The 25,830-nt window shown below is 40.6% G+C and overlaps 2 protein-coding genes across 2 annotated transcripts in view; both read right to left on the bottom strand.

Annotated features, from left to right (window-relative positions):
* FNDC1 (fibronectin type III domain containing 1) overlaps positions 1-25,830 on the bottom strand; it is a 220,490-nt gene that overhangs the window by 193,783 nt on the left and 877 nt on the right. The window lies entirely within an intron of this gene.
* Positions 12,598-13,138, bottom strand: LOC131767834 (small ribosomal subunit protein eS26-like). The gene has a single exon (XM_059083202.2). The coding sequence runs from the start codon at positions 13,110-13,112 to the stop codon at positions 12,675-12,677; it is 438 nt and encodes a 145-aa protein (XP_058939185.1). The 5' UTR covers positions 13,113-13,138; the 3' UTR covers positions 12,598-12,674.

Below are 25,830 nucleotides of genomic sequence, written 5' to 3'. Positions count from 1 at the left end.
TTCATATACAATCTCAGAGTAGGAGAGGCTTTTATAACATGACTTAAAATCCAGAAGGCAGGGAGGGAGGTCTTCCCCTGTGGCACAGTGGTTAAGAAGCCGCCTGCCAGTGCAGGGAACACGGGTTTGAGCCCTGGTCCGGGAAGATCCCACATGCCGTGGAACAACTAGGCCTGTGCGCCACAGCTGCTGAGCCTGCGCTCTGGAGCCCGTGAGCCACGACTACTGAAGCCCGTGCGTCTAGAGCCCGTGCTCCGCAGCAAGAGAGGCCAGCACAGTGAGAGGTCTGGGTGCAGCAATGAAGACCCAGTGCAGCCAGAAATAAATAAATAAATTTATAAAAACAAAAAAAAAATCCAGAAGGCGTAAAAGAGAACAAGTTAAAACCATCAAAATCAAAAATGTCTCTATGAATAAAACAAAAATCCAGAAGGCGTAAAAAAGAACAAGTTAAAACCGTCAAAATCAAAAATGTCTCTATGAATAAAACACCATAAACAAGATCAAAGGACAAATGACAAACTTGGAAAAATATTTGCATCTTATGTAACAGAGAAAAGAGCAAAATTCAATTTTTTTTTTTTTTTTTTTTTGCAGTATGTGGGCCTCTCACCGTTGTGGCCTCTCCTGTTGCGGATCCTCCTGGACCGGGGCACGAACCCCTTGTCCCCTGCATCGGCAGGCGGACTCTCAACCACTGCGCCACCAGGGAAGCCCAAAATTCAATTTTAAAGTGTGCAAATGATATGATCATAGAAAAAGGGTAACAAATGGCCTTTAAACTTTTGAAAACTTGCTCAAACTCACTCGTTTTTTAAAACTATACTAAGACACTATTTCTCCCATCAGGTGGGCAAAACTCTAAAAGTTTAATAACACAGCACGTTGGTGAAGCTGTGGGGAAAACTAGTGATTCATTCATTTTTGTTGGAAGTGAAAACTGATCTGACCCCTATGAGCCAGTTTGACGATAATTGTTAAAATTGTGAGTGCATAAGTCATTTTCCTAACCAGTTCTCCTTTTAGGAATGTACTTTATAGATAAGTTCTCAGGCATGCAAAATTATATGTGAATGAGGATATTTTCTTTAGCATTATTTATAATGACATCAATGTGTTTGGTTACAGAGTAATTAAATTATGAATAGTTAAATTATGGCATAGCCATACAGCTATGAAAATGTCTATGCAGCTGTAAAAAAGAAATGAGAAAGGTCTTCAGCTATTGATACAAAAAGATCTCCAAGATATATGGATTGGAAAAAAGCAACATGTAACAGGTCAATGTGTATAGTATGCTGTAATTTATCTTTTAAAAAAAGGAATTAATAATAGTAGTTTGGGCTTCCCTGGTGGCGCAGTGGTTGAGAGTCCGCCTGCCGATGCGGGGGACGCGGGTTCGTGCCCCGGTCCGGGAGGATCCCACGTGCCGCGGAGCAACTGGGCCCGTGAGCCGTGGCCGCTGAGCCTGCGCGTCTGGAGCCTGTGCTCCGCAACGGGAGAGGCCACAACGGTGAGAGGCCCGCGTACCGCAAAAAAAAAAAAAAAAAAAAAAATAGTAGTTTAACATGTTGGTGGTGGGGAATGGCCAAGAATAAGTAGAAGACATTTCAATAATACATTTCTATATTTTTGGTGCTTGAGTGGTGTATTACCTATTTAAATATTATATATAAAATAATAATAGCTAACGTTAAACGCTTTACTACATGCCAAACACATTTAAATGACCTGAGAAATATCTGCCTGGGGTTGGTGTTTTAACATCTGGATACAGTTGGAAAAGTAGGTCAAGGACAGATTTTGGAGGGTCTTGAGTGTTCTCTAAACTAGGATTCAAAGTAAAATTGTGGGAGATTATTCATCAAGACTTCTGATGAAAGTGTATTTAAGGTGATTACCCGTCAGGATTACTAGGATGGCTTGGAGGAAGGGTAATTTGAGGCAGAACAGCTATTTTCTGAGGTTACTAGCCAAACATTAGGAAGCAATTATACTTGGTCAACAGGAAATCAGGCAGAGAAGCAGCTGTGGGAATGGGAAGGGACAAAGTTTCCAGACAATTTAGGGTGGACAGTGAATGATCCACTGGGGTGGGGGGGGGGGCACTGCAGGAGGACAGAACCAGACGGGTGAGGGTAGGAATAAGCATGGTGTAGGCAAGGAACAGTGAAGACCCCAGTCCTGGGAGGATGGCCAGGGGTTAAATGGTGTAGTCTGAACAGACAGCTGCCTGCATTAAAATCTTGAATCTACCACCTGCCATTCAACCTTGGACAAATTACTTAATCTCTGTGCCTGCATTTTCCCATCTGAAAAATGGGAATAACAATACCCCCTAGTCCATAGTGTTGCAAGAAGGACTAGATGAGATAATATCTATAAATTACAGTACACAAAACACATCTGGTGCTCAATAAATGCTAGCTATCTCTGTGAATATAAAATGTAGATTTTTTTCCCCATAAACTCATTTGTTATATTATTTGTTTCCTATAAACTCAAGTAAAGAACACTATTTCATTTCAGATTCACAGGGAAAAAATTTAAACTTCTCAAACAATGTGATTGCTTTGCTATTTGGGCAACAAATGCTTTCAGAAATGTAACCTATGCAGTTCAAGGCCTTCGTGTACATAGTTAAGTATTAGAAATCATGAAAGGCGATCATTTAACTTCCATCTCATTCTCTTTATCCTTTTCTTCTGGAACTTCAGCTACACATATGTTGGCCTTTTTGATGCTGTCCCACATATCCCTGAGGGTTCTGTAGGATGTTTTTTATTCTCTTCTTCTCCTTCTTCTTCTCTTCCTCCTCCTCCCCCTCCTCCACCCCTCCCCCTCCCCCTCCCCCTCCCCTTCTCCTCCTCCTTCCCCTTGTCTTCTCTCTTGACAATAGGCCACATTTTCTTGGTTCTTCTTATCTTGAATAGTTTGGGATCATAACCTGGACATTGTGAATGTTATGTAGTCAAGACTGTGAATTCTGTTGTGTTCATCCCAAGATTGTTTATATTTCATCTTAACAGGCAATTGACTTGGTTAGATTCAAACTGCAAGCTCTGTCTCACCTGGGTGGCAATTCAGATCTCAGTTACGTTGTCCCTCAGGATCCTTGAGGGATTAGTTCCAGGATCCCCGCTCCCTACACCAAAACCCCTGGATGCTCATGGCCCTTAGTTGGCCCTCCTTTTCTCAGGGTATAACCCACAGATAACCAACTGTGCTCTAAACCTTAACTGCTAGCTGCCCTTAGTCTGCCTTGTGCAGAGTTAAAACACAGAATTTAGGTCACCCCTTTTCTGGGTGATCCCTCACTCTCTCATGGCCCTGATTGCCCCATGCTCCACCTTGATTCCTCAGGTCAGAAATACGACAGATTTTCTATTGGAGTTTTAGCCACTCACACACCCTTTTTAACCACGTCCCATCCTCCGGTCAAAGCTGATGCCAGGAAACGCACACCCTCCTCCAACATCCAACTCCCCTCTGCCTGCTTTTGTTCACTCTCCAGATCCCTTCGTTGATTTTTGTGGTTTGTCTGGAGTTTATAGTTGTAATTTGTGGGAGGTTTGATCTGTTAGGTGCCCACTCCACTGTACTGCTGGGTGTACATCTTCTCCACTGTGTATGCAATACCTAGTAAAGAGCTCTCAGCATTGGGCTGGTATCCCTAACAACCCCCCACCCCAGTAGGCTTATGGAAAGGATAAGATGTGATCATATCATGGAAAATTCTTTTGGTGTGTTAAGTGTACTTAAAGTATAGGAGGCATTTAGACATATGTAACAATTGACCAGTTTCCAAAAATGCAAATACAACCCAAACAAACATTAAGAAAAATATTTTAGAGAGGGCAGACAGCAGAAGCAACAAGAACTACAATCCTGCAGCCTGTGGAACAAAAACCACATTCACAGAAAGACAGACAAGATGAAAAGGCAGATGAAGGAACCAGATGTACCAGATGAAGGAACAAGATAAAACTTCAGAAAAACAACTAAATGAAGTGGAGATAGGCAACCTTCCAGAAAAAGAATTCAGAATAATGATAGTGAAGATGATCTAGGACCTCGGAAAAACAATGGAGGCAAAGATCGAGAAGATGCAAGAAATGTTTAACAAAGACCTAGAAGAATTAAAGAACAAACAGAGATGAACAATACAATAACTGAAATGAAAACTACACTAGAAGGAATCAATAGCAGAATAACTGAGGCAGAAGAATGGATAAGTGACCTGGAAGACAGAATGGTGGAATTCACTGCTGTGGAATAGAATAAAGAAAAAAGAATGAAAAGAAAGGAAGACAGCCTAAGAGACTTCTGGGACAACATTAAATGCAACAACATTCACATTATAGGAGTACCAGAAGGACAAGAGAGAGAGAAAGCACCCGAGAAAATATTTGAAGAGGTTATAGATGAAACTTCCCTAACATGGGAAAGGAAATAGCCACCCAAGTCCAGGAAGCGCAGCGAGTCCCATACAGGATAAACCCAAGGAGAAACACACCGAGACACATAGTAATCAAATTGGCAAAAATTAAAGACAAAGAAAAATTATTGAAAGCAGCAAGGGAAAAATGACAAATAACATACAAGGAAACTCCCATAAGGTTAACAGCTGATTTCTCAGCAGAAACGCTACAAGCCAGAAGGGAGTGGCATGATATACTTAAAGTGATGAAAGGGAAGAAGCTACAACCAAGATTACTCTACCTGGCAAGGATCTCATTCAGATTCGATGGAGAAATCAACAGCTTTACAGACAAGCAAAAGCTAAGAGAAGTCAGCACCACCAAACCAGCTCTACAACAAATGCTAAAGGAACTTCTCTAAGTGGGAAACACAAGAGAGGAAAAGGAACTACAAAAACAAACCCAAAACAATTAAGAAAATGGTCATAGGAACATACATATTGATAATTAACTTAAACGTGAATGGATTAAATGCTCCAACCAAAAGACACAGGCTTGCTGAATGGATACAAAAACAAGACCCATATATATGCTATCTACAAGAGACCCACTTCAGACCTAGGGACACATACAGGCTGAAAGTGAGGGGATGGAAAAAGATATTCCATGCAAATGGAAATCCAAAGAAAGCTGGAGTAGCAACACTCATATCAGATAAAATAGACTTTAAAATAAAGAATGTTACAAGAGACAAGGAAGGACACTACATAATGATCAAGGGATCAAGCCAAGAAGAAGATACAGCAATTATAAATATATATGCACCCAACATAGGAGCATCTCAATACATAAGGCAACTGCTAACAGCTGTAAAAGAGGAAATCGACAGTAACACAATAATAGTGCGGGACTTTAACACCTCACTTACATCTAAAATGAAAATAAATAAGGAAACAGAAGCTTTAAATGACACAATAGACCAGATAGATTTAATAGATATTTATAGGACATTCCATCCAAAAACAGCAGATTACACTTTCTTCTCAAGTGCGCACGGAACCGTCTCCAGGATAGATCACATCTTGGGTCACAAATCAAGCCTCAGTAAATTTAAGAAAATTTAAATCTTATCAAGCATCTTTTCTGACCACAATACTATGAGATTAGAAATCAATTACAGGGGAAGAAACTTAAAAAACACAAACACACGGAGGCTAAACAATACGTTACTAAATAACCGTGAGATCACTGAAGAAATCAAAGAGGAAATCAAAAAATACCTAGGGACAAATGACAATGAAAACACGACAATCCAAAACCTATGGGATACAACAAAAGCAGTTCTAAGAGGAAAGTTTATAGTTATATAAGCCTACCTCAAGAACAAGAAAAATTTCAAATAAATAAGCTAACCTTACACCTAAAGGAACTAGAGAAAGAAGAACAAACAAAACCCAATGTTAGCAGAAGGAAAGAAATCATAAAGATCAGAGCAGAAATAACTAAAACAGAAACAAAGAAAACAATAGCAACGATCAATAATACTAAAAGTTGGTTCTTTGAGAAGATAAACAAAATTGATAAACCATTAGCCAGACTCATCAAGAAAAAGAGGGAGAGGACTCAAATCAATAAAATTAGAAATGAAAAAGGAGAAGTTACAACAGACACTGCAGAAATACAAAGCATCCTAAGACACCACTACAAGCAACTCTATGCCAATAAAATGGACAACCTGGAAGAAATGGACAAATTCTTAGAAAGGTATAACCTTCCAAGACTGAACCGGGAAGAAATAGAAAATATGAATAGACCAATCACAAGTAATGAAATTGAACCTGTGATTAAAAATCTTCCAACAAACAAAAGTCCAGGACCAGATGGCTTCACAGGTGAATTCTATCAAACCTTTAGAGAACAGCTAACACCCATCCTTCTCAAACTCTTCCAAAAAATTTCAGAGGAAGGAACACTCCCAAACTCATTCTATGAGGCCACCATCATCCTGATACCAAAATCAGACAAAGACACTAGAAAAAAAGAAAATTACAGACCATTATCACTCATGAATATAGATGCAAAAATCCTCAACAAAATACTAGCAAACACAATCCAGCAACACATTAAAAGGATCATACATCATGATCAAGTGGGATTTATCCCAGGGATGCAAGGATTCTTTAATATATGCAAATCAATCAATGTGATACACCATATTAACAAATTGAAGAATAAAAACTATATGATCATCTCAATAGATGCAGAAGAATCTTTGGACAAAACTCAACACCCATTTATGATCAAAACTCAAGAAAGTGGGCATAGAGGGAACCTACCTCAACATAATAAAGGCCATATATGACAAACCCACAGCAAACATCATTCTCAATGGTGAAAAACTGAAAGCATTTCCTCTAAGATCAGGAACAAGACAAGGATGTCCACTCTAACCACTATTATTCAACATAGTTTTGGAAGTCCTAGCCACGGCAATCAGAGAAGAAAAAGAAATAAAAGGAATACAAATTGGAAAAGAAAAAGTAAAACTGTCACTCTTTGCAGATGACATGATACTATACATAGAGAATCCTAATGATGCCACCAGAAAACTACTAGAGCTAATCAATGAATTTGGTAAAGTTGCATGACACAAAATTAATGCACAGAAATCTCTTGCATTCCTATACACTAATGATGAAAAATCTGAAAGAGAAATTAAGGAAACACTTCCATTTACCATTGCAACAAAAAGAATAAAATACCTAGGAATAAACCTACCTAGGGAGACAAAAGACCTGTATGCGGAAAACTATAAGACACCGATGAAAGAAATTAAAGATGATATAAACAGATGGAGAGATATACCATGATCTTCAATTGGAAGAATCAATATTGTGAAAATGACTATACTACCCAAAGCAATCTACAGATTCAATGCAATCCCTAGCAAATTACCAATGGCATTGTTTACAGAACTAGAACAAAAAAATCTTAAAATTTGTCTGGAGACACAAAAGACCCTGAATAGCCAAAGCTATCTTGAGGAAAAAAAACAGAGCTGGAGGAATCAGACTCCCTGACTTCAGACTATACTATAAAGCTACAGTAATCAAGACAATATGGTACTGGCACAAAAACAGAAACATAGATCAATGGAACAAGATACAAAGCCCAGAGGAAAACCCATGCACCTATGGTCAACTAATCTTTGACAAAGGAGGCAAGGACATACAATGGAGAAAAGACAGTCTCTTCAATAAGTGGTGCTGGGAAAACTGGACAGCTACATGTAAAAGAATGAAATTAGAACACTCCCTAACACCATACACAAAAATAAACTCAAAATGGATTCGAGACCTAAATGTAAGGCCAGACACTATAAAATTCTTAGAGGAAAACATAGGAAGAACACTCTTTGACATAAATCACAGCAAGATCTTTTCTGATCCACCTCCTAGAGTAATGGAAATAAAAACAAACATAAACAAATGGGACCTAATGAAACTTAAAAGCTTTTGCACAGCAAAGGAAACCATAAGCAAGACCAAAAGACAGCCCTCAGAATGGGAGAAGATATTTGCAAATGAATCAACGGACAAAAGATTAATCTCAAAAATATATAAACAGCTCATCAGCTCAATATTAAAAAAACAAACAACCCAATCCAACAACGGCCAGAAGACCTAAATAGACATTTCTCCAAAGAAAACATACAGATGGCCAAGAAGCACATGAAAAGCTGCTCAACATCACTAATTATTAGAGAAATGCAAATCAAAACTACAATGAGGTATCACCACACAACAGTGAGAATGGGCAGCATCAGAAAATCTACAAACAACAAATGCTGGAGAGGGTGTGGAGAAAAGGGAACCCTCTTGCACTGTTGGTGGGAATGTAAACTGATACAGCAACTATGGAGAACAGTATGGAGGTTCCTTAAAAAACTAAAAATAGAATTACCCTATGACCCGGCAATCCCACTACTGGGCATATACCCAGAGAAAACCACAATTCAAAAAGACACATGCACCCCAATGTTCACTGCAGCACTATTTACAATAGCCAGGTCATGGAAACAACTTAAATGCCCATCGACAGACGAATGGATAAAGAAGATGAGGTACATATATATACAATGGAATATTACTCCGCCATAAAAAGGAATGAAATTGGGTCATTTGTAGGGATGTGGATGGATCTAGAGACTGTCATACAGAGTGAAGTAACTCAGAAAGAGAAAATCAAATGTCGTATATTAATGCATATATGTGGAACCTAGAAAAATGGTACAGATGATCCGGTTTGCAGGGCAGAAGTTGAGACATAGATGTAGAGAACAAACGTATGGACACCAAGGGGGGAAAGCGGCGTGGGGGTTGGGGTGGGGGGTTGATGAATTGGGAGATTGGGATTGACATGTGTACACTGATATATATAAAATGGATGACTAATAAGAACCTGCTGTATAAAAAAAAGTGATCAAATGTATTCTATTGGAAAGAAGCAAAAATAGACCATGTTTACTGTCTAAATTATATAATAATTTAATGATATTTAGCATCTATTGCAGATGTATTTATTATTGTAGATTGTATTTGCTTTATCAGTGTCTGCTTTGGTCATCAAAAAAATTTAAAAAATAAAAAGAAAAGAATACAAGTTCAGAATTGTTATACCTTCTCGATGAATTGAATCTTCAATCATTTTATAATGTCCTTAATGCTGCTTTTTCTTGATGTTATTTTGTATAATCTTAACAGTGTCAATATCAGCTTTATTTTGGTTAATATTTTCTTGGTATATATCTTCTATTTTTTTCTTTCCATGTTTTCTTTTTCTTTTTTTAGTTTTAGGAAAGTATGAAAAAAAGAAAGAAAAATATTTTAAAGTCTTAAGGAACCAGAAACATGGCAAGTGGGGGCTCTCTCTGTAGAGTGACAGGGAAGTCATCTGGCATTTCATTCATGACCCCAATTATTTTTATCTGTGAATCTGTAGCAAAAAGTGATGGGGTTTTCGTTGTATTGGAAATAAGAAAAAGTGTAGCTTGGTTTCTGGCAGACTTGTAGGTAACACAACACTTGAATCGCATGCACTTAGTTGCTAAGAAAAGTTTCATACAGCAAGGTTTATATGTCTAAATCCTGAAAGGTACAGCAAACATCTGCAGGCCTCAGAACACAATGAGATGCACACGATCTAAATTTACTCCTTCCAGGATTATTAATTACAAAGTTCAATAACTCCTTTAAAGACAGGAATTGTTTGTTCAAACAAACATTCCAGCAGAGCCAAGCAGCAAACGAATCTGTAAAACTGGGCATTTGGCCCCAAAAGAGAGATTCCTTCTCTCAAATTGCTAAACTGATGTTGCTAAACTTAGCAGTTCTTGCCTAAGAATTTTCACAGGTGTTCATTTGCATGTGTGCAGTTCCTCTTGTTACATCATTTTTTTAAACAAATTGTTTGAGTCATGTTTCAGATCTAATTTGTGAACATTGGTATCTGACTATGCAACCCCACAGCAGAGATAGTAATTTTTCATATTTTCCGGCCATTCTTAGAAATCAAAGAGTTAGAAATTAGGCAAAATTTAAACTACAGTCTACTGGTCCAAGTCTATATCATCAAATGCCCAGGCTTTAAAAATGTCATCTTAGTTAATATCCTTGCCTCTGTTGATGAAAAAATTTGCCTGACGTGTCATTATACAAAGGATGTTGTGGCCATCAAGCCAGTAGCCACTGCAGCTGCCCGCAGCTGTGCATCCGGAAGGGATTCAGGCTGGAGAAAAGCAGGATACTGGTCCTAATGTACATATCAAAGGAAGGATTTCAATGAGCCCAGACTCCTGCATCTTCCTATAAAAAAGCACGTTTTCTTTAATTAACAGTAATCTTTTGATGTTCTGAACACCTGGTCTTTCTTGCAAAAACTCCTCTACATTCTGGCTCCTCCCTTCCCTCTTGGGAGCCATCCCTTAGGGCGATCTGAGAGGCTGTCTTCCGGGCCGAAGTCCTCAGTTTTGCACTCGATGCCTCAGTTGTGCTCCCCCGGCAAGCAGTGATGGGAAGCCTCACCTTCCAAACCTCACTTCATCATGTTTATCAAAACCTTCACGTTCCTCTCTCCTGCCTGGACCACTAGAGGTGGTCTCTCTGTTCTTGGAGTCCCCTCCATCGCCACTGTCATTACCCCTCCATGGGGCCCCTCATGGCCCTGCCGCAAAGCATGGCGGGTGAGGCTCTCCATCATCTGACCCTGCCTCTTTCTGCAGCCCACGGCTCCAGGCGCCCCTGCACCGCTTGCCATCAGCCCACCTGCCTCTCCCTCACGCGTGCAAAGCTGATTTCATGCCTGCGCCTTTGTTCACCCCGGCTCCTCTGCCTGCGCTCTACACCTTCCACACTTCTCCACCTCCTCTGCTGTGCAGACACTTTCTCGTGTCAAGAATCACCTCTGCCATGAAGCCCTCGCTGAGCCCGCCTCCTTTCCGATGTAAAACTGATCCTTCCTCTTCTGTACCCCACATTTTAAAGTCCTTATTTTTGTCACGTTACTCTCCCCCATGTAGACTGTAACTTCTCTGAGGGCAAAAACGGGTTGCGTTTCTCTTTGTATTCCCCGTCCTAAAAACCTTCCTGGCATATGTTATAATGTTCGTTACATGTTTGTTGAGTTAATGAAAGAACAAATAAATGAATGTGAAAACTTTAATTCAACCAGGAAAATCTAACAGTGGTTCCTTACACATAATTTATCTGCTTACATCTTAGTAGAATTTCTCCAAACTATAATCACCCACCTTTCTACAACTTCCTTCAATATTCATCAACCAAGGGCTCCATGATTTAATCCTTTTCCTTTGATCCTTCTTTTCTGCTATATTCTAGATCCCAAGCTCTTTGGAAGGAGATTTAAGACATTATCTTTCTTTTCCTTTAAGCATTTACTTAGCTTCTTCTTGGTGCCAGGGGACTAGATGGGAAAGGTTTTTAAAAATTTTTTACCTCTGTCTCATTTAATTCTCACAACTTTGTGGGTGAATATTAATATCTGTGTTTTATAGATGAGAAAATTTAGTAACTTGCCCCATAATGAAGTCAGCATTTGAACATGGATATTCTGAAGACGTGCTCTTTTTCTCCATACCAGCACAGAGGGTGAGGAGCATACTCGAGGCTGGATACTGGTTTTATATTCTTTCTGTAATAAATCTGCTACAAATAAATCTGTAACAAATCTGTAATAGAGCTTCACAGACCTGAAATATTTTTAAAACAACAGAGTAGTTCCTGGCTTCAAATTAAAATCATATATGTGCAAAAGTAATTTTATTATGCAAGTCCATTTTTCCTGTGTTTTGAAACAGCAAGGCACCCAAGCACAGTGGGTGCAAAAGGGGGGTACTGGAGGGGCTGCCCCAAGGAAAGAGGTACAGACTCGTGGGCCTTATCACAATCTGCCAAATTCATTTCCAAAATGTATTCAGGTCTCAGCTCCTGTTACAAAAATAACTCTTATTTTTAAGAATAGGAAGAGTGAGGGGGTTTTGATATCTTCTTACAAGAAATTTCCATCCTCTGGCTTTAAATTGTACTTTTTATTCAAAAGCACAGCATGTTTTTATATTTAAAGCTTCCTGGGAAGATGAGAGCCATTTTCTCACACTCTGAGTCATGGTTTTACTCTGACTAGGTGAACAGCACCCTCAAACTCTTACTAGACAGAGCCACTGAAACCTTCTAGATCAAAAGGAAATGATCGGTAAACACCTCCTCCCATTTTCAGTTCTGCTGTAGGAAATGGAAAAGCAGAAGCTACAATGCTAAATATTAGCATCAGATTCAAGTAACAACTTTGCAGAGGAACAAGGATTAATCTGAAACTTGGGCTCTTTTAAGCCAGACCCAGGTATTGAGGGGCCTTCTGTCATTTTGGAGAAAAAGGATGCAAACTTACAAATACAAATGTAAAAATGAATACAAATATTCATATAGAGAAACAAATCACAAATTATAAATTTAATGTTCATATTAGATAAGTTATAAATTTAAGGAAGCAGTGGTTTGTTTGACAATAAAATCCTCCCTCAAAATTACATAAGATTAATATTTTGATTAACAACCTCTAGACACATTTCATTAATGCTCCTTTTTCTGCATACTTTTTTTTTTTTTGAAGTATAATTTCCACTTCATTGTCTTTCCAGGGAACAGCTTTTTCTTTAGTCCGAAAGGACTTAGCTCCTTACATAGGCTTTGGTGGAGGTCGTGGGGCAGCACCCGCAGGTCTAAATCGGGGTGGAGGCGTTCGGTGCTTCCGGGCTTCCCGAGAGCGATCCCTGACTGCCTTGCTGTGAATGGCACCCCTCACGCAGTAATGCAGCGTCACATGCGGCTTGGGAAGCACGTAGGCGTCGAAAACACTCGCTTCGGAAACGTCCCTGATGGCTGCGGCCTCTACGATGTTCCGAATGACGGACTTCTTAACGGCCTCATCCTTGGGCACGCGACGGGCACAGTCGGTACGGTGAATAGGCTGCACGTGGCCGCGGCCCTTTTTAGCACGACCCTTGTTCCTTCTTTTCTCGGTGCTCTTTCCACTCCTCCACCATATGGACCAGGTTTTCAAACCCCCACAATCCCCAAATCTGCTCCTCTCAAGCCTCCACCAGGCCCCGCACATTCACCACGAGCTAGGACTCACCATCCTTTCTGCATACTTTTTAATCACTTTTTAAAACATCTTTATTGAAGTATAATTGCTTTACAATGGTTAGTTTCCGCTTTATAACAAAGTGAATCAGCTGTACGTATACATATGTCCCCATATCTCCTCCCTCTTGCGTCTCCCTCCCACCCTCCCTATACCCCCTCTAGCTGGTCACAAAGCACCGAGCTGATCTCCCTGTGCTATGCGGCTGCTTCCCACTAGCTACTACTTTACGTTTGGTAGTGTATATATGTCCATGCCACTCTCTCACTTCGTCACAGCTTACCCTTCCCCCTCCCCATGTCAAGTTCATTCTCTACGTCTACGTCTTTATTCTTGTCCTGACCCTAGGTTCTTCAGAACCTTTTTTTTTTTTAAGATTCCACATATATATGTTAGCATATGTTATTTATTTTTCTCTTTCTGACTTACTTCACTCTGTATGAGAGACTCTCAGTCCATCCACCTCACTACAAATAACTCAATTTAGTTTCTTTTTATGGCGGAGTAATATTCCATTGTATACATGTGCCACATCTTCTTTATCCATTCATCTGTCGATGGACACTTAGATTGCTTCCATGTCCTGGCTATTGTAAATAGTGCTGCAGTGAACATTGTGGTACATGACTCTTTGAATTATGGTTTTCTCAGGGTATATGCCCAGTAGTGGGATTGCTGGGTCATATGGTAGTTCTGTTTTTAGTTTTTTAAGGAACCTCCATACTGTTCTCCATAGTGGCTGTATCAATTTACATTCCCACCAACAGCGCAGGAGGGTTCCCTTTTCTCCACACCCTCTCCAGCATTTATTGTTTGTAGATTTTTTGATGATGGCCATTCTGACTGGTGTGAGGTGATACCTCATTGTAGTTTTTTAATCACTTTTTAATAAGATTTTTTCTGCATACCCTTTTAAATCACTTCTTCCTATAAAGATTTTGTAACATTTTGTGTAGAAAGAATAAAACTTGTATCTGATTTTTTTTAGCTTACTTGATTAAAATGGTGTTCTCGTCAACATTAATAGTTTAGAATAAGTTTTTCAGCTTCTCAACTCATTATTGGTAATGTCATTTAAATTTTTAAGACTGTTGTCAAACTTGGAGAAATTTCTATCAAGTTTCTTTCATACAGAAGCTGTAAAATCTGGAAATCTTTTCCACAGGCAACTTTCTGGCTCCATATATCTCAAACCTTTTTTCTCCTCCAGTACCCACATACTGCGTCAGTGCTAGGCTCTGTAAAAAGTGTTCTTACGTGTGTGGTTTTTTTTAAACATATTATACATATATTTTTAAATTTATTTATTTTATTTATTTTTGGCTGCATTGGGTCTTCGTTGCAGTTCACGGGCTTCTCACTGCGGTGGCACACGGGCTTAGTCGCTCCGCGGCATATGGGATCTTCCTGAATCAGGGCTTGACCCCGTGTCCCCTGCATTGGCAGGCGGATTCTTAGCCACTGCGCCACCAGGGAAGCCTCTTACATGTGTTCTTATTCATCTCAAAAGCTGGGTGAGTAATCACAGAGGCCAGTGGGAATACCTCTGCAAGGCCCTTGTACCCCAGATTAGCTATTAACAGCTTACATATTCAAGGAAGTGACTGCAAACCACATAAATACATCTCACTGAACCCAAATTAAATGTATCCATAAGTCAACTTTCCCTTAGCCCAGGCCCCAAATCCCCATGGCCACTCCAAGGCCATCCAAGTGGCTGGGGGTTGGGGCAGAGGGTCAGAGTGGAAGGAAATTGCAGTGCTAACCGACGGCAGTTTAAATACCTTTTGCAGATTTTTTCAAAGCCACATGACCACTTGATCCATTTTTGACCTTGACCCTTCCCAGAGCCTTAGGAGGGAGCTGGGTAAGTAGAGACTATTAGCTCAAGTGGCCTTTGCTTCACAGTAAAAGCCACCTCTAGGCTCCCTAGCTTTTCACGCCCTTAGTCTCCCACTAACCATCAGGGAAAATCATGCATGAGCTCTTAAATTACTTCAGTCTTCCACCCACCCCCATAATCACAGTCATGGAGGTCGTCAGTCAAACTGTAGAGAGTGAAGGCGAAGCTTATGAGGCACCAGGTTAGGTGGTTTCAGATGTGTTCGTTCATTGACACCTCACAGCAACACTGAGAAATAGTCCTCCCATGTTCAGATTAGGAAACAGGCTCAGAATCACTAAGTAGCAGAGCAGGACTCAGGGTCATCTCCCTGAAGCCCTTACTCTACTTTCAATGGCCGCTTCCTGCAGTCTCTTTTCCCTCCCATAATAAAATGACACACACTTATGATAGAAAACATGTTCAGTATAGAGAAGTAGAAGGAATTTTTTAAAAAATTACCTATAGTTGCATTACCCAGATACAACCAAAGTATAGATCCATGTTTTATGGAACCTAGAAATTGAAATTATTACATTAAATAAATCTATTTCCCTCACTTTTAAAGAAACATATGTTCCTTGTCAAAAATATGAAAAATATTGAAAAGTATAAAGAAACTAAAAACCATCTGTGTTAGTTTTCTAGGGCTGCTGTAACAAATCGATTGGCTTAAATACCAGGAATTTATTGTCTCATAGTTGCGGAGACTAGAAGTCCAAGATCATGGTGTTCATGGTGTTACTCAGGTTGGTTCCTTCTGCGGGCTGTGAAGGAGTCTATTCCAGTCCTCTCCCCTAGCTTCTGGTAGCTCCCTGGAAGTCTTTGGCATCCCTTGGCTTGTAGCAGCACCATACCAATCTCTGTCTTTAGCTTCACAGGGTTTCTCCCTGTGTGTGTGTGGGGGGTGTTGTGTTCAAACTCCCCTTCTTAAAAGGACCCCAATCATGTTGGACTAGGAGCCCACCCCACTCCAGTATGACATCATTCTAAATAAACTAATTGTATCTGCAAAGACCCTATTTCCAAAGTACTGAAGGTTAGGACTTTAACAGATGAATTTGTGGGGAGACACAATTCAACCCATAACACCATTCCAAAACCTGTGAGCCAAAGAAAACCAATGTTAGCAATTTATTATTAGGTAGTTTTTAAAATAGAGCCACAAATTTTTTGACACTCCTCCCACTGAAAGTGGGATCTACGTCCCCTTTCCTTGAGTCTCTGGGCAAGTTAGCAACTATTTTGCTCAGTGGTCCTAGTATTCAAGTCATCACAACCCAGACACCAGACAGGAGAGTGGAAGAGCTTCCAGATGTTTCCAGCCCCTAGCTGTCAAGTCATCCCCAGTTTGAGTCTTACTAGCTGAGGTCCCAGGCCTCACAGAGTAAAGACAAACCATCCCCACTGCATCCTGTTCCAATTCCTGACCCACAAAATCTGGGAGCATGAGACAATGGTTATTACTGAAGCCACTCATTTCTGGGGGAACTAGTTACACAGCAATAGTAACTAGAAATGTTATGATTTTCAGGTTTTTTTCTGGGCCTTTAAGAATATCTCTCTTACTGAAATGAGTCACTAAATTCCTTGATCAAAAGGAAATGTTAAATTGTGTATCTGCTTCTGAGATTTTCTGTAAGAAATAGAAAAAGAGATAAGCTACATTTCTAAACGTCAGCATCATATGTATATAATGAACATGCTGGTTCCAACCATAGGTAACACAGGGTCATTCACAAGTCCCAGATGAGATAAGGCGAAGATTCAGGACTCAACGGCTGCTAATACACAGTTTACTAGTCTTGCCCAATTAAAAGAACCGCAAGATCTTGGACATGAACATGATCAATAAGCTACACGACTCTGTTCTGAGAAAAGGGGAGTGTTTAGTTCTTCTCGACATTGTATCTCAACCAGGTAAGTAGCTAAGCCAATATTAGCAGACGTTGGAAACCAAATCAGTTTTAAGTGGTCATCAAACATGACATTCCTTCTGAAACAAGGGGTAAAGCATGTGAGGCAAGAAATACATTTTCTGGGACATGAGAGTTGCCTCAGGAGGAGGAATAGCTCAGGGAAGTTCTGCAGGCCAAGCTTCACCCTCAGTCCCCAAAACCGACCGGACCACATGGAGGTCAACCAAGTAGCTGTATTCTGGTCCAAAGTGAGTAAGGTTGGTCTCGTAAGTCCTTGTGAATCATAATTTCCTCATTACTGAGTTCTTCATTTCGACTGCTCTTTTATGAGTATTTTTAATGAGGGACAGGATGGTCTATGGTGCAAGGCTTTGCAAGTCTGAAAGTAAATGCTATTGCCCTGAAAAATAATGGGAGTTTTGAAGGTGAGGTTGTTCCCAACATTTTCCCTGAAAACTCTATTAGATGTTGTTAAATTGTCTTCTGATCTTGTTGCAGAAAAGCCTAAGGTCAGTGGGATTTTCATTCTTGCAGGTAATTTACTTCTTTTTGCCTGAATGCTCATAAGATCTATTTTCTATATCCCTGTAGTATAAAAATGTTGCCATTAGTTTTTCTTGGATTGTGGAGAGCCATCTTGATCTGTGTATTCAAGTACTTTTTCAACTCAGGGAACACTTGTTATATTACATCTTTTGTTGTTACTTCTATGGTCCCATAGGAATATGAGTTTTAGGTTGAATTGTTATCTGCTCTCCTATATATCAATACCTATCGTCTCCCATGCTGGGTCAATATTTTAATCCTTTCCTCTAGTTCTGGGAACATTTCTCACGATGGTTCTTTAAATCACTGATTTGACGTTCAACAACACTCTCCATAATGTGGATTTGAATTCTGCAACTGCAGGTTTAATCTCCTTTTAATCACATATTTTTAATACCCCCTGCCTCATATTCTGATTCAGACACGTTGAGCTCTCAGATCCTCAAAATTCTAGGCATTCTCTCACCTCTTGAAGGGCTTCACACCTGGTATTCTTTCCCCCTCATTTCATCTGGCAAACTCCTACAATTTCATACGGCCTGATCTCCAGCATCATGTCACGCAGGAAGCCTGCCATGACCCCCAGCATGGGTTAGGGGTCCTCGTGCTTCTATTGCAATCTGTCCCACCCTGTTATCACTCATATCACACAGGATTGGAAGTTTCTGTTCCCCTGGTTACCCCACTAGAGTCGTGAGGGCAAGAACCATGGCAGTTTTCTTCATCATCCTAATCTCAGCCCCCAGCACAATCCCTGGCATTCAGAAAGTACTTTTGCCTATAATATCACTCCCTTTCAATCGCATCTAATTGTCTTTCAAGTATTCTTTTTCTTGTGGCTTCCTGCTGTTATTCATCGGTGGTGCCAATGTCTTTAAGGGATGCCAAACAGTCTCACTTCTAGAGATGCGTCTTCCTCTGACTGTCCAAATACGTATGTCCTTTCCTGTTTGACAGCACTTTTCCCAGAAGCTCCATGTTTCCCCTCTTCCCCCTCACTCTTACCTTCCAGCAAGGGAATAAATCCAGACTTGGTATTTTGCCAACAAACAGCATCATGACTGCCCCCTGGCCTCACTCGTTGTCTACCTGGGTGCATTTTAAATCTCCTTCTCAAGCTGAAACAGACTGCTATGCACAACTTCTACCCCCTGCCCCTTGCTTACATCTACTGCGCTCTTCTAAACAGAAATGGATAAACCCTATCACTGCTGCCATGGATATGTAGCTAGTACTTGGAAGAAAGTCCCACTTCAGTCAATGCCATTTTACACCAAGAGTCCCCAACCCTGTCCTTTTAAAGCAAATCTCAGGGACAAGGATGTTATAATTTTGGGAAATATCCTTGAACACAGTTTAGAAGACCTAGTTATGCCCTGTGTTGTATTAGAGTTTCTTATAGAGATCTAAATAGTCAACAATATTCATAAACAGCTGGGGCATATATACAATCAAGCACAATTCTACCAATGCTGTCAATGTTTGGGTGAGCTGTACGGAGAGCAGGGAGACACCAGTCTCCCAGGAAAGGGAATGCTCTCTGCTTTTGAGATGTCTCCCTCGCAACAGGGGACTTAAGTGCTAGTGTCTGCATTTCCTGGATTTCAATATAATCTCAGGGCTGGGAAGAGAGATTCAATCCATTCAATGTAAGAAAGTTTATAAAAGTTGCTTCTGCTTCTGCTAAGGGAATTCAGCTCAGGAGAATTTATTTTCAGATAAAATCTCATGGATAACTACAGTGACTTTTGATTAATTAATGCATATGCAGGGAACAAATTCAGTAAGAGTTCTTTTTTCAGATTTTTTGGTTAAAAGGAATTGGCATATTGGGGGGGTTTAAAAGAAATTAAATAGATCGTACATGACTAGCAAACACACCTCATAAAATTTTGATACATATGTTCCTGAAGAGTTATGTAAAAATAGGTTTTAATTAACATATATTCCAGATCAGAATGCCTTTTAAAAGAATATCATTCCGAAATGTTTAAAATGAAGATTTCTTTTTAAAAAATTATACCTCTTTTTTTGGTAATTAAAAAAAAAAAACCTTTGATTTCTTTAAATTAGGTACATTGATCCTGTTATCTTAACTATAATGTGAACTTATTGAAGATAATAATGAAAGACTGTCTAATTTTTTATTTATTTTTATTTTTATTTTTTTGTGGTACGCGGGCCTCTCACTGTTGTGGCCTCTCCCGTTGCGGAGCACAGGCTCCGGACGCGCAGGCTCAGCGGCCACGGCTCACGGGCCCAGCCGCTCCGCGGCACGTGGGATCCTCCCGGACCGGGGCACGAACCCGCGTCCCCTGCATCGGCAGGCGGACTCCCAACCACTGCACCACCAGGGAAGCCCTGTCTAATTTTTTAAAATAAAGACATGCAGACCCAAAGATACTAGACTGTTTCCGAACATTTGGCTTTTATTTTTTTTAATTTGAAAGTCAGTATTGACAATGGCTTTCATATATTTGAAATTCACATTCTCTTCAACAAAATCAAGGTAATTTATAGCATCTACTTCCTCAGCTCTGTCTTCTCACCTTCTCAACCTACAGGATGTTGTCATGTGGATGTCCCACAACCTTCATAATATCAACATGTTCTCTATTAGGTGGAGGAAGCAAGCTGGAACCAAAGAGATAAAGACATCATACAGAAGGAAAGAGGAAAGTAGGGGTGGCCACGCTGCTGTCATTCAAATCCCTGATTCCAGGGATGCCCGAAGCCCTCCCATCCTCTCAGCGCTGCCATTCCAGAAGACATGAACTGCCCTTAGAAACATCAAAACGTACCCTGCTTGCCAAGCAAGTTCAAACTGGGGTGCTACCATTTGCCATCAAGAGTCTTCACTAACATAACTGCCTAATGTAATACCTACATTGCTATAAAGTTGGGCATAAATGATTTTTATAAAAATTCTTTTAAATCTTGTATTTACATTGCACTTCACCATTTTCTAAGCATCTCTGTTATACACATCTCTTTTGCCGTGTAAAAATAATTGGATGAGATGGGTAAAGTAGCCTCTACTCTGTTATTTTAAAATAATAATGAAAGATTTTAAAAAATCAATAAGACAAAGAATCATTTAAACTTTGCCTGAGGTCACACAGCTAGTGAGCGCAAAACTGGAGTTGCACCCCAGTCTTCTAACTCTCAATCCAGTGCGCTAAGTCCAGAATCCTGGCCCTCTGATTCCCAGCCTCGTGTTCAATGTGTCCCATTAGGCCTGTGCACAGATGTTGAATATTCTAGAGAGACTGGCTCTTGAAAGGAAACCTTTCCCCAGTGTAAACAACTACCTTCTAATTGGCCTATTTTGTAAATGTGATTTAAAAAAAAAAAACAGTATTTCCTTAATACAAGGTATGCTTGTGCTGCAATAATTTCACTTGCCAGAAGATAATAAAGAATTAGTGACACCTTGTGGCAAAAACACATTAATTTGTGAGCTACTACCATCCATTTTCAGTTGAGAGACTTGTCCAAAGGCCTTATGCCCTTCACTAAGTAGTTAAGACAAGAGCAAAACTTCTGGAAAGAGTAATCTATGGTTGTAGACTCCGCTTCTCACAACTAAAACTGTCCCCCCCTTGTTCCACTTGGGCTCAGTTCCCACCACTTCATGGAAACTGCTATTTTTGTCAAGTTCACAGACAACTTCCATGTTGGCAAACCCAGTGGTTACTTCTCAGTTCTCATCTTACTTAACTTCTTGTATTTGACCAGGCTGACCTCACCGGTCCTGAGACTTTTGGTTTCAGCAAGACCACACTGTTCCTTTTTAACTTCTGAAGTCTCTAAAGCCTCTAAATGCTCACGAGTACCAAATTCTTATCTCTAGCCCCAACCTTTCCACCAGACTCCAGGCTCACATCTCCAGCCTACTCCCACAACACATCCATTTAATGGCCAAAGCATTTCGGAATGAACATGCCCCAAACAGAACTGCTGATTTCCTCCTCCTTCCACCCAGTCGGCTGCGTCTCTGTAAATGACATGATTATCACATCATTTTGCTCAAGCCAAAACCTTGGCAGTCACCCTTTGCTCCTTTATTCCTCCCCTCCATCTAATCCATCAGTAAGTTGCCTAAATTCATACTCCAAAGTATCCCAAACGCACCCCTTCTCTCCACCTTCCCTGCCATCACCCTGACTCAAGCCACACCCTCTCTCTAACCTGCAACGCATTCCTGACTCATTTCGTACCCTTACCTCTCACAATCCTTTCTTCACAGAGCGATGGGTGACCTTTGTACCCGCTAACTCAGATCGGGTCATCCTCCCACCTTAAAACCTTTGAACAGCTCCCCGTAATCCAAGGTCCTCCCCCATCCTACAAGGCCCTAATATGCTTTGACTCCTCACTACCTCTTAAAACTCACTGCCAAGCTCTCTTCCGCCTTCGGGACGGGACTGTGCACCAGCTCCTCCTCTCTGCCTGTGCTGCTGTCCCCCAGACGCCATGTGGGTGCTTCCTTCTTATGTCATATGGGTCTCAAGGTAAGTATTACCTCCTCAGGCCTTGTCTTCGAGCTAATCTAAAGCAGCTGCTCGGGCACTCCTTATCATTACACCCTGCTTTGTTTCCATCACAGCTTTTATCACCCCCCCCAAATTTTCTTCTTTCTTTCCTTTTTGGTTTACTTGCCTGTTATCCGCCTCTATCTATCCCTAGCTCTCATTAAAGTGCCTGGTACAGGAAGGTGCTTGATGTGTCTTGAATAATGAACTGTCATAAGTTCTCTCTTGCATTCTCTTACCTATGCTCAGAAAATTTCAGAAACCACAGCCATTCACTCATTTTTTAAAAAACTCTAAAAGGATAAGATGCTTCCTTTTCTTTTCCTTGGAAAAATTATACAACTGTGCTATTCATTCATTCATTCATGCATTCACTCAACAAACTATTATAGACAAACATTACAAACACAAATAGGATACAATCCCTACCCTCAAGGAATTCATGGCCTAGTTGTGGAGGCAAACATGTCAACACATCATTACGAATATCACTTGATAAGTAAAAGATAGAAATTGGCTGAGGACTATGGAGAGCCTAACAATATTTGAGACTGGAAAAACAGGCAGTAACCCGACAATGAAGGCTCATCACATGCTTAAGGAGTTTGAACTCGTAGGGCAAAGTGGTGACAGGAGTATCTGAGGAGGGTACTAGCACGATCAGAGTTGCACTTCAGAGAAACCATATTCTCTGGTTGCACAGAAGATCCAACTTAGGCTGTAGGGGTCAAAGGCTGGTAAGAATAGTAACAATGGGGCTTCCCTGGTGGCGCAGTGCTTGAGAGTCCGCCTGCCGATGCACGGGACGCGGGTTCGTGCCCCGGTCCGGGAAGATCCCACGTGCCACGGAGCGGCTGGGCCCGTGAGCCGTGGCCGCTGAGCCTGCGCGTCGGAGCCTGTGCTCCGCAACGGGAGAGGCCACAACAGTGAGAGGCCTGCGTACCGCAAAAAAAAAAAAAAAAGAATAGTAAGAATGAAAAGAAGAGGACTCAGGATTCAGAATCAAGAAGCATTTAGGAGGTAAACTGGGTACGGCTTGGTGATTATTTGGGAGATTATATATATATATATATATAGAGAGAGAGAGAGAGAGAGAGAGAGAGATACACAGCAAAAGAGGTGGAGGGATGGGAAGAGAACAACCACGGTAAGCTGATATGCGAGTGCACAGGTTCTAGAGTCAGACAGATAAGGGTTTAAATCTTGGTTTGGTCACTTACTTGCTGTATGACTTTGGTTACATTAACATCCCTAAGCTTCAATTTCCTTGTAAGTTAAATAGAAACAATATGACAATTAACCTCAAAGGGTCATTATATGAAATCATGTATGCAAAGTGCTTTAGCATAGCGTCTGCTATATCAGAAGCCTCCATGAATTGTTAAGGGGTTTTAAAATTACAGATCCTCCTCGACTTACAATGGGGTTATGTCTCAACCCATGGTAAGTTGAAAATATCGTTAAGTCGAAAATGCATGACCTAACACACATCACAGCTTATCCTAGCCTACCTTAAACGTGCTCAGAACATTTACATTAGCCTACAGTTGGGCAAAACCGTCTAACACGAAGCCTGTTTTACAATATGAATACTTCATGTAATTTGTGGAGCACCTTACTGGAAGTAAAACACATAATGGTTGTAACTGTATCCGTTGTTGACTCTCCTACCACGGCTCACGGGGAGCTGTGGGTCACCGTCTCTGCCCAGCATCATGGGAGAGGATGGTCCCACATCCTGCTAGCCTGGGAAGAGATCTAAATTCAAAATTCAAAGTAAGGTTTCTACTGGATGCTATTGCTTTCACAACATTGTAAAGTCAAAAAATCATAAGTCGAACCACTGTAGTTGGGGACCATCTGTATTACCAATCTACCTGAATCTGTGATCAAATACCTACCTTTTCTCCAATGCTATGGATGAACTGTCCATACTTCTAGACAAGGCCAATCTCTCTTCTTGTGGGTAAGAGCCCATCCCTTCTTGCCTACATCCTTACATCCATCCCCTCTCTCTCCTACATCATCCATTCTGCCCTCTCTACTGAATCACTCCTTTAAATAAACACATATACAGTTAAATCTCCCATTAAAAAATAGAAAACCTTCTCTTGACCCAACTTCCTTCTAGCTACCACCTTAGTTCCTTCTTTTCCTTTGTGGCAAACCTCCTTGAGTCACAAATTTCCCTCCTCCCATTCTCTTCTGAATCCACTATAACTGACCTTTGTTCTCCATAACTCTACTGAAGGTGTGCTTTCCCAGATCACCTGTATGCTGCTAGAGCACATCTTGCTTAACTTCTGAATAGGATCAGACATCGCTGACTACTCCCTTCTCCTTGAAACACTTCCATCACTCGACTCCCAGGTGACCAAACTGTCTGCAATTTCCTCCATCTCTCTGATTACCTTTTTCAGTCTCCCTTGCTTATTCCTTAACTTTCCAACCTCTAAATATGCTCAAGGCTCATCTCTCTAAACTCCCTTGATAATCTCATCAAGTCTCATGGCTTTAAATGCCATCTATATGTTATTGAGTCAAAAATCCACATCTCTACTCTGGACCAATCCCCTGAAACCCTAGACTCCCATATCCAACTCCTACTCAACATCTCTACATTCAGATGACGAACATGTCTCTCAAGCTTAATGTGCCCCAAACTGAGCTTCCAATGCTGCCCCCCAAATCTGCTCCTTCCCAGTGTTCCCTGTATCAGTAAATGGAAACTTCATTCTTGGCATAACTTCTAGCTATGACTTAGTAGCTTGAATCAAACCGACACTTCTATAGGAATTAGGAATATCTGTTGCTGAAAAGAAAAATAAAACCAAAGGATAAGAATAAAACAAAAACCAAGAAAAGCTGCAAAAACTAAACAAAACAAAAATCACACAGGCGATCTGAAGGCACTGGAGAGCAACCAAGCCAGTGAGGACATAAGGGATTGGGATCCCAGGGAGAAGAAAAATACATAGTGATAGAGAACTTCTCCATTGCTTTTTCTCCTGGGGTGTTTACTGAGTTTCTGAGCACAGCACTTACTGCAAGCAGAAAGCAGTGACTAGAAGTGTCAGGAGTCTTTCAGATCTGGGAAGATAAAAGTTAGAGTTGAGAACTTTAGACCGGTCTTGAAGGGACAAGACCCCAGAGATAGGGGGACCACAGAGAAGCAAATCGGACAATTTGCTTGACTATTATCCTTTTATCCTTGAGACATTTGGTTAATTCTAAGCTGCAAAGGCACTAGAAATCAAGATACCAAGCAGGTGCTAAGTGGTCAAAAAGCTAAGTAGACCTTTCCACAATCTCACAGAGCTGGGAATACAAACTTACAGAGTTCAAGGTCCCCCAAGATGGGGACCTGTTAAAATGCTTGGTTTTCTGTTGAGATTCTTAAAGGCCTATGGTCTGGAATAAGGGCAAACCAGAAATCCATCAGTCCTCCCAAAGCCTGAATCCTTTAGTAAATGTCAACTCTGCCAGCTGAATAAAATTAAATCCTCTGAAGAAAAACAACATAAGCTACAGCGTCTCTGCATTTTTTTTCTACAATGTCCAACATTTAATCAAAACCCTTAGAGTGATCTTTAACTCGTTTCTTTCTCTAGCCCTCCACTTCTAGTCCATCTGTTTCTACGCACATCAAACACAATTTAAATGTCACTTTCTCCTTTGGCCCATTCAGAAACCACCTCAAAATTAAGAGATCAGACCTAAAATCTTCATCCAGTGTTTTTACCTCTAGCATTTACCATATATCTTGATGTTTAGTGTTTATACAATGCCTACATCTGCTTTAGACC

Source organism: Kogia breviceps, chromosome 13, assembly GCF_026419965.1.
Source record: "Kogia breviceps isolate mKogBre1 chromosome 13, mKogBre1 haplotype 1, whole genome shotgun sequence".
Taxonomy (NCBI): Eukaryota; Metazoa; Chordata; class Mammalia; order Artiodactyla; family Physeteridae; genus Kogia; species Kogia breviceps.
This window is presented reverse-complemented; position numbering and strand designations above follow the sequence as displayed.

Coding starts and splice junctions, on each gene's coding strand:
- LOC131767834 (XM_059083202.2), bottom strand. CDS start 13,112: ATGTGCGGGGCCTGGTGGAGGCTTGAGAGGAGCAGATTTGGGGATTGT.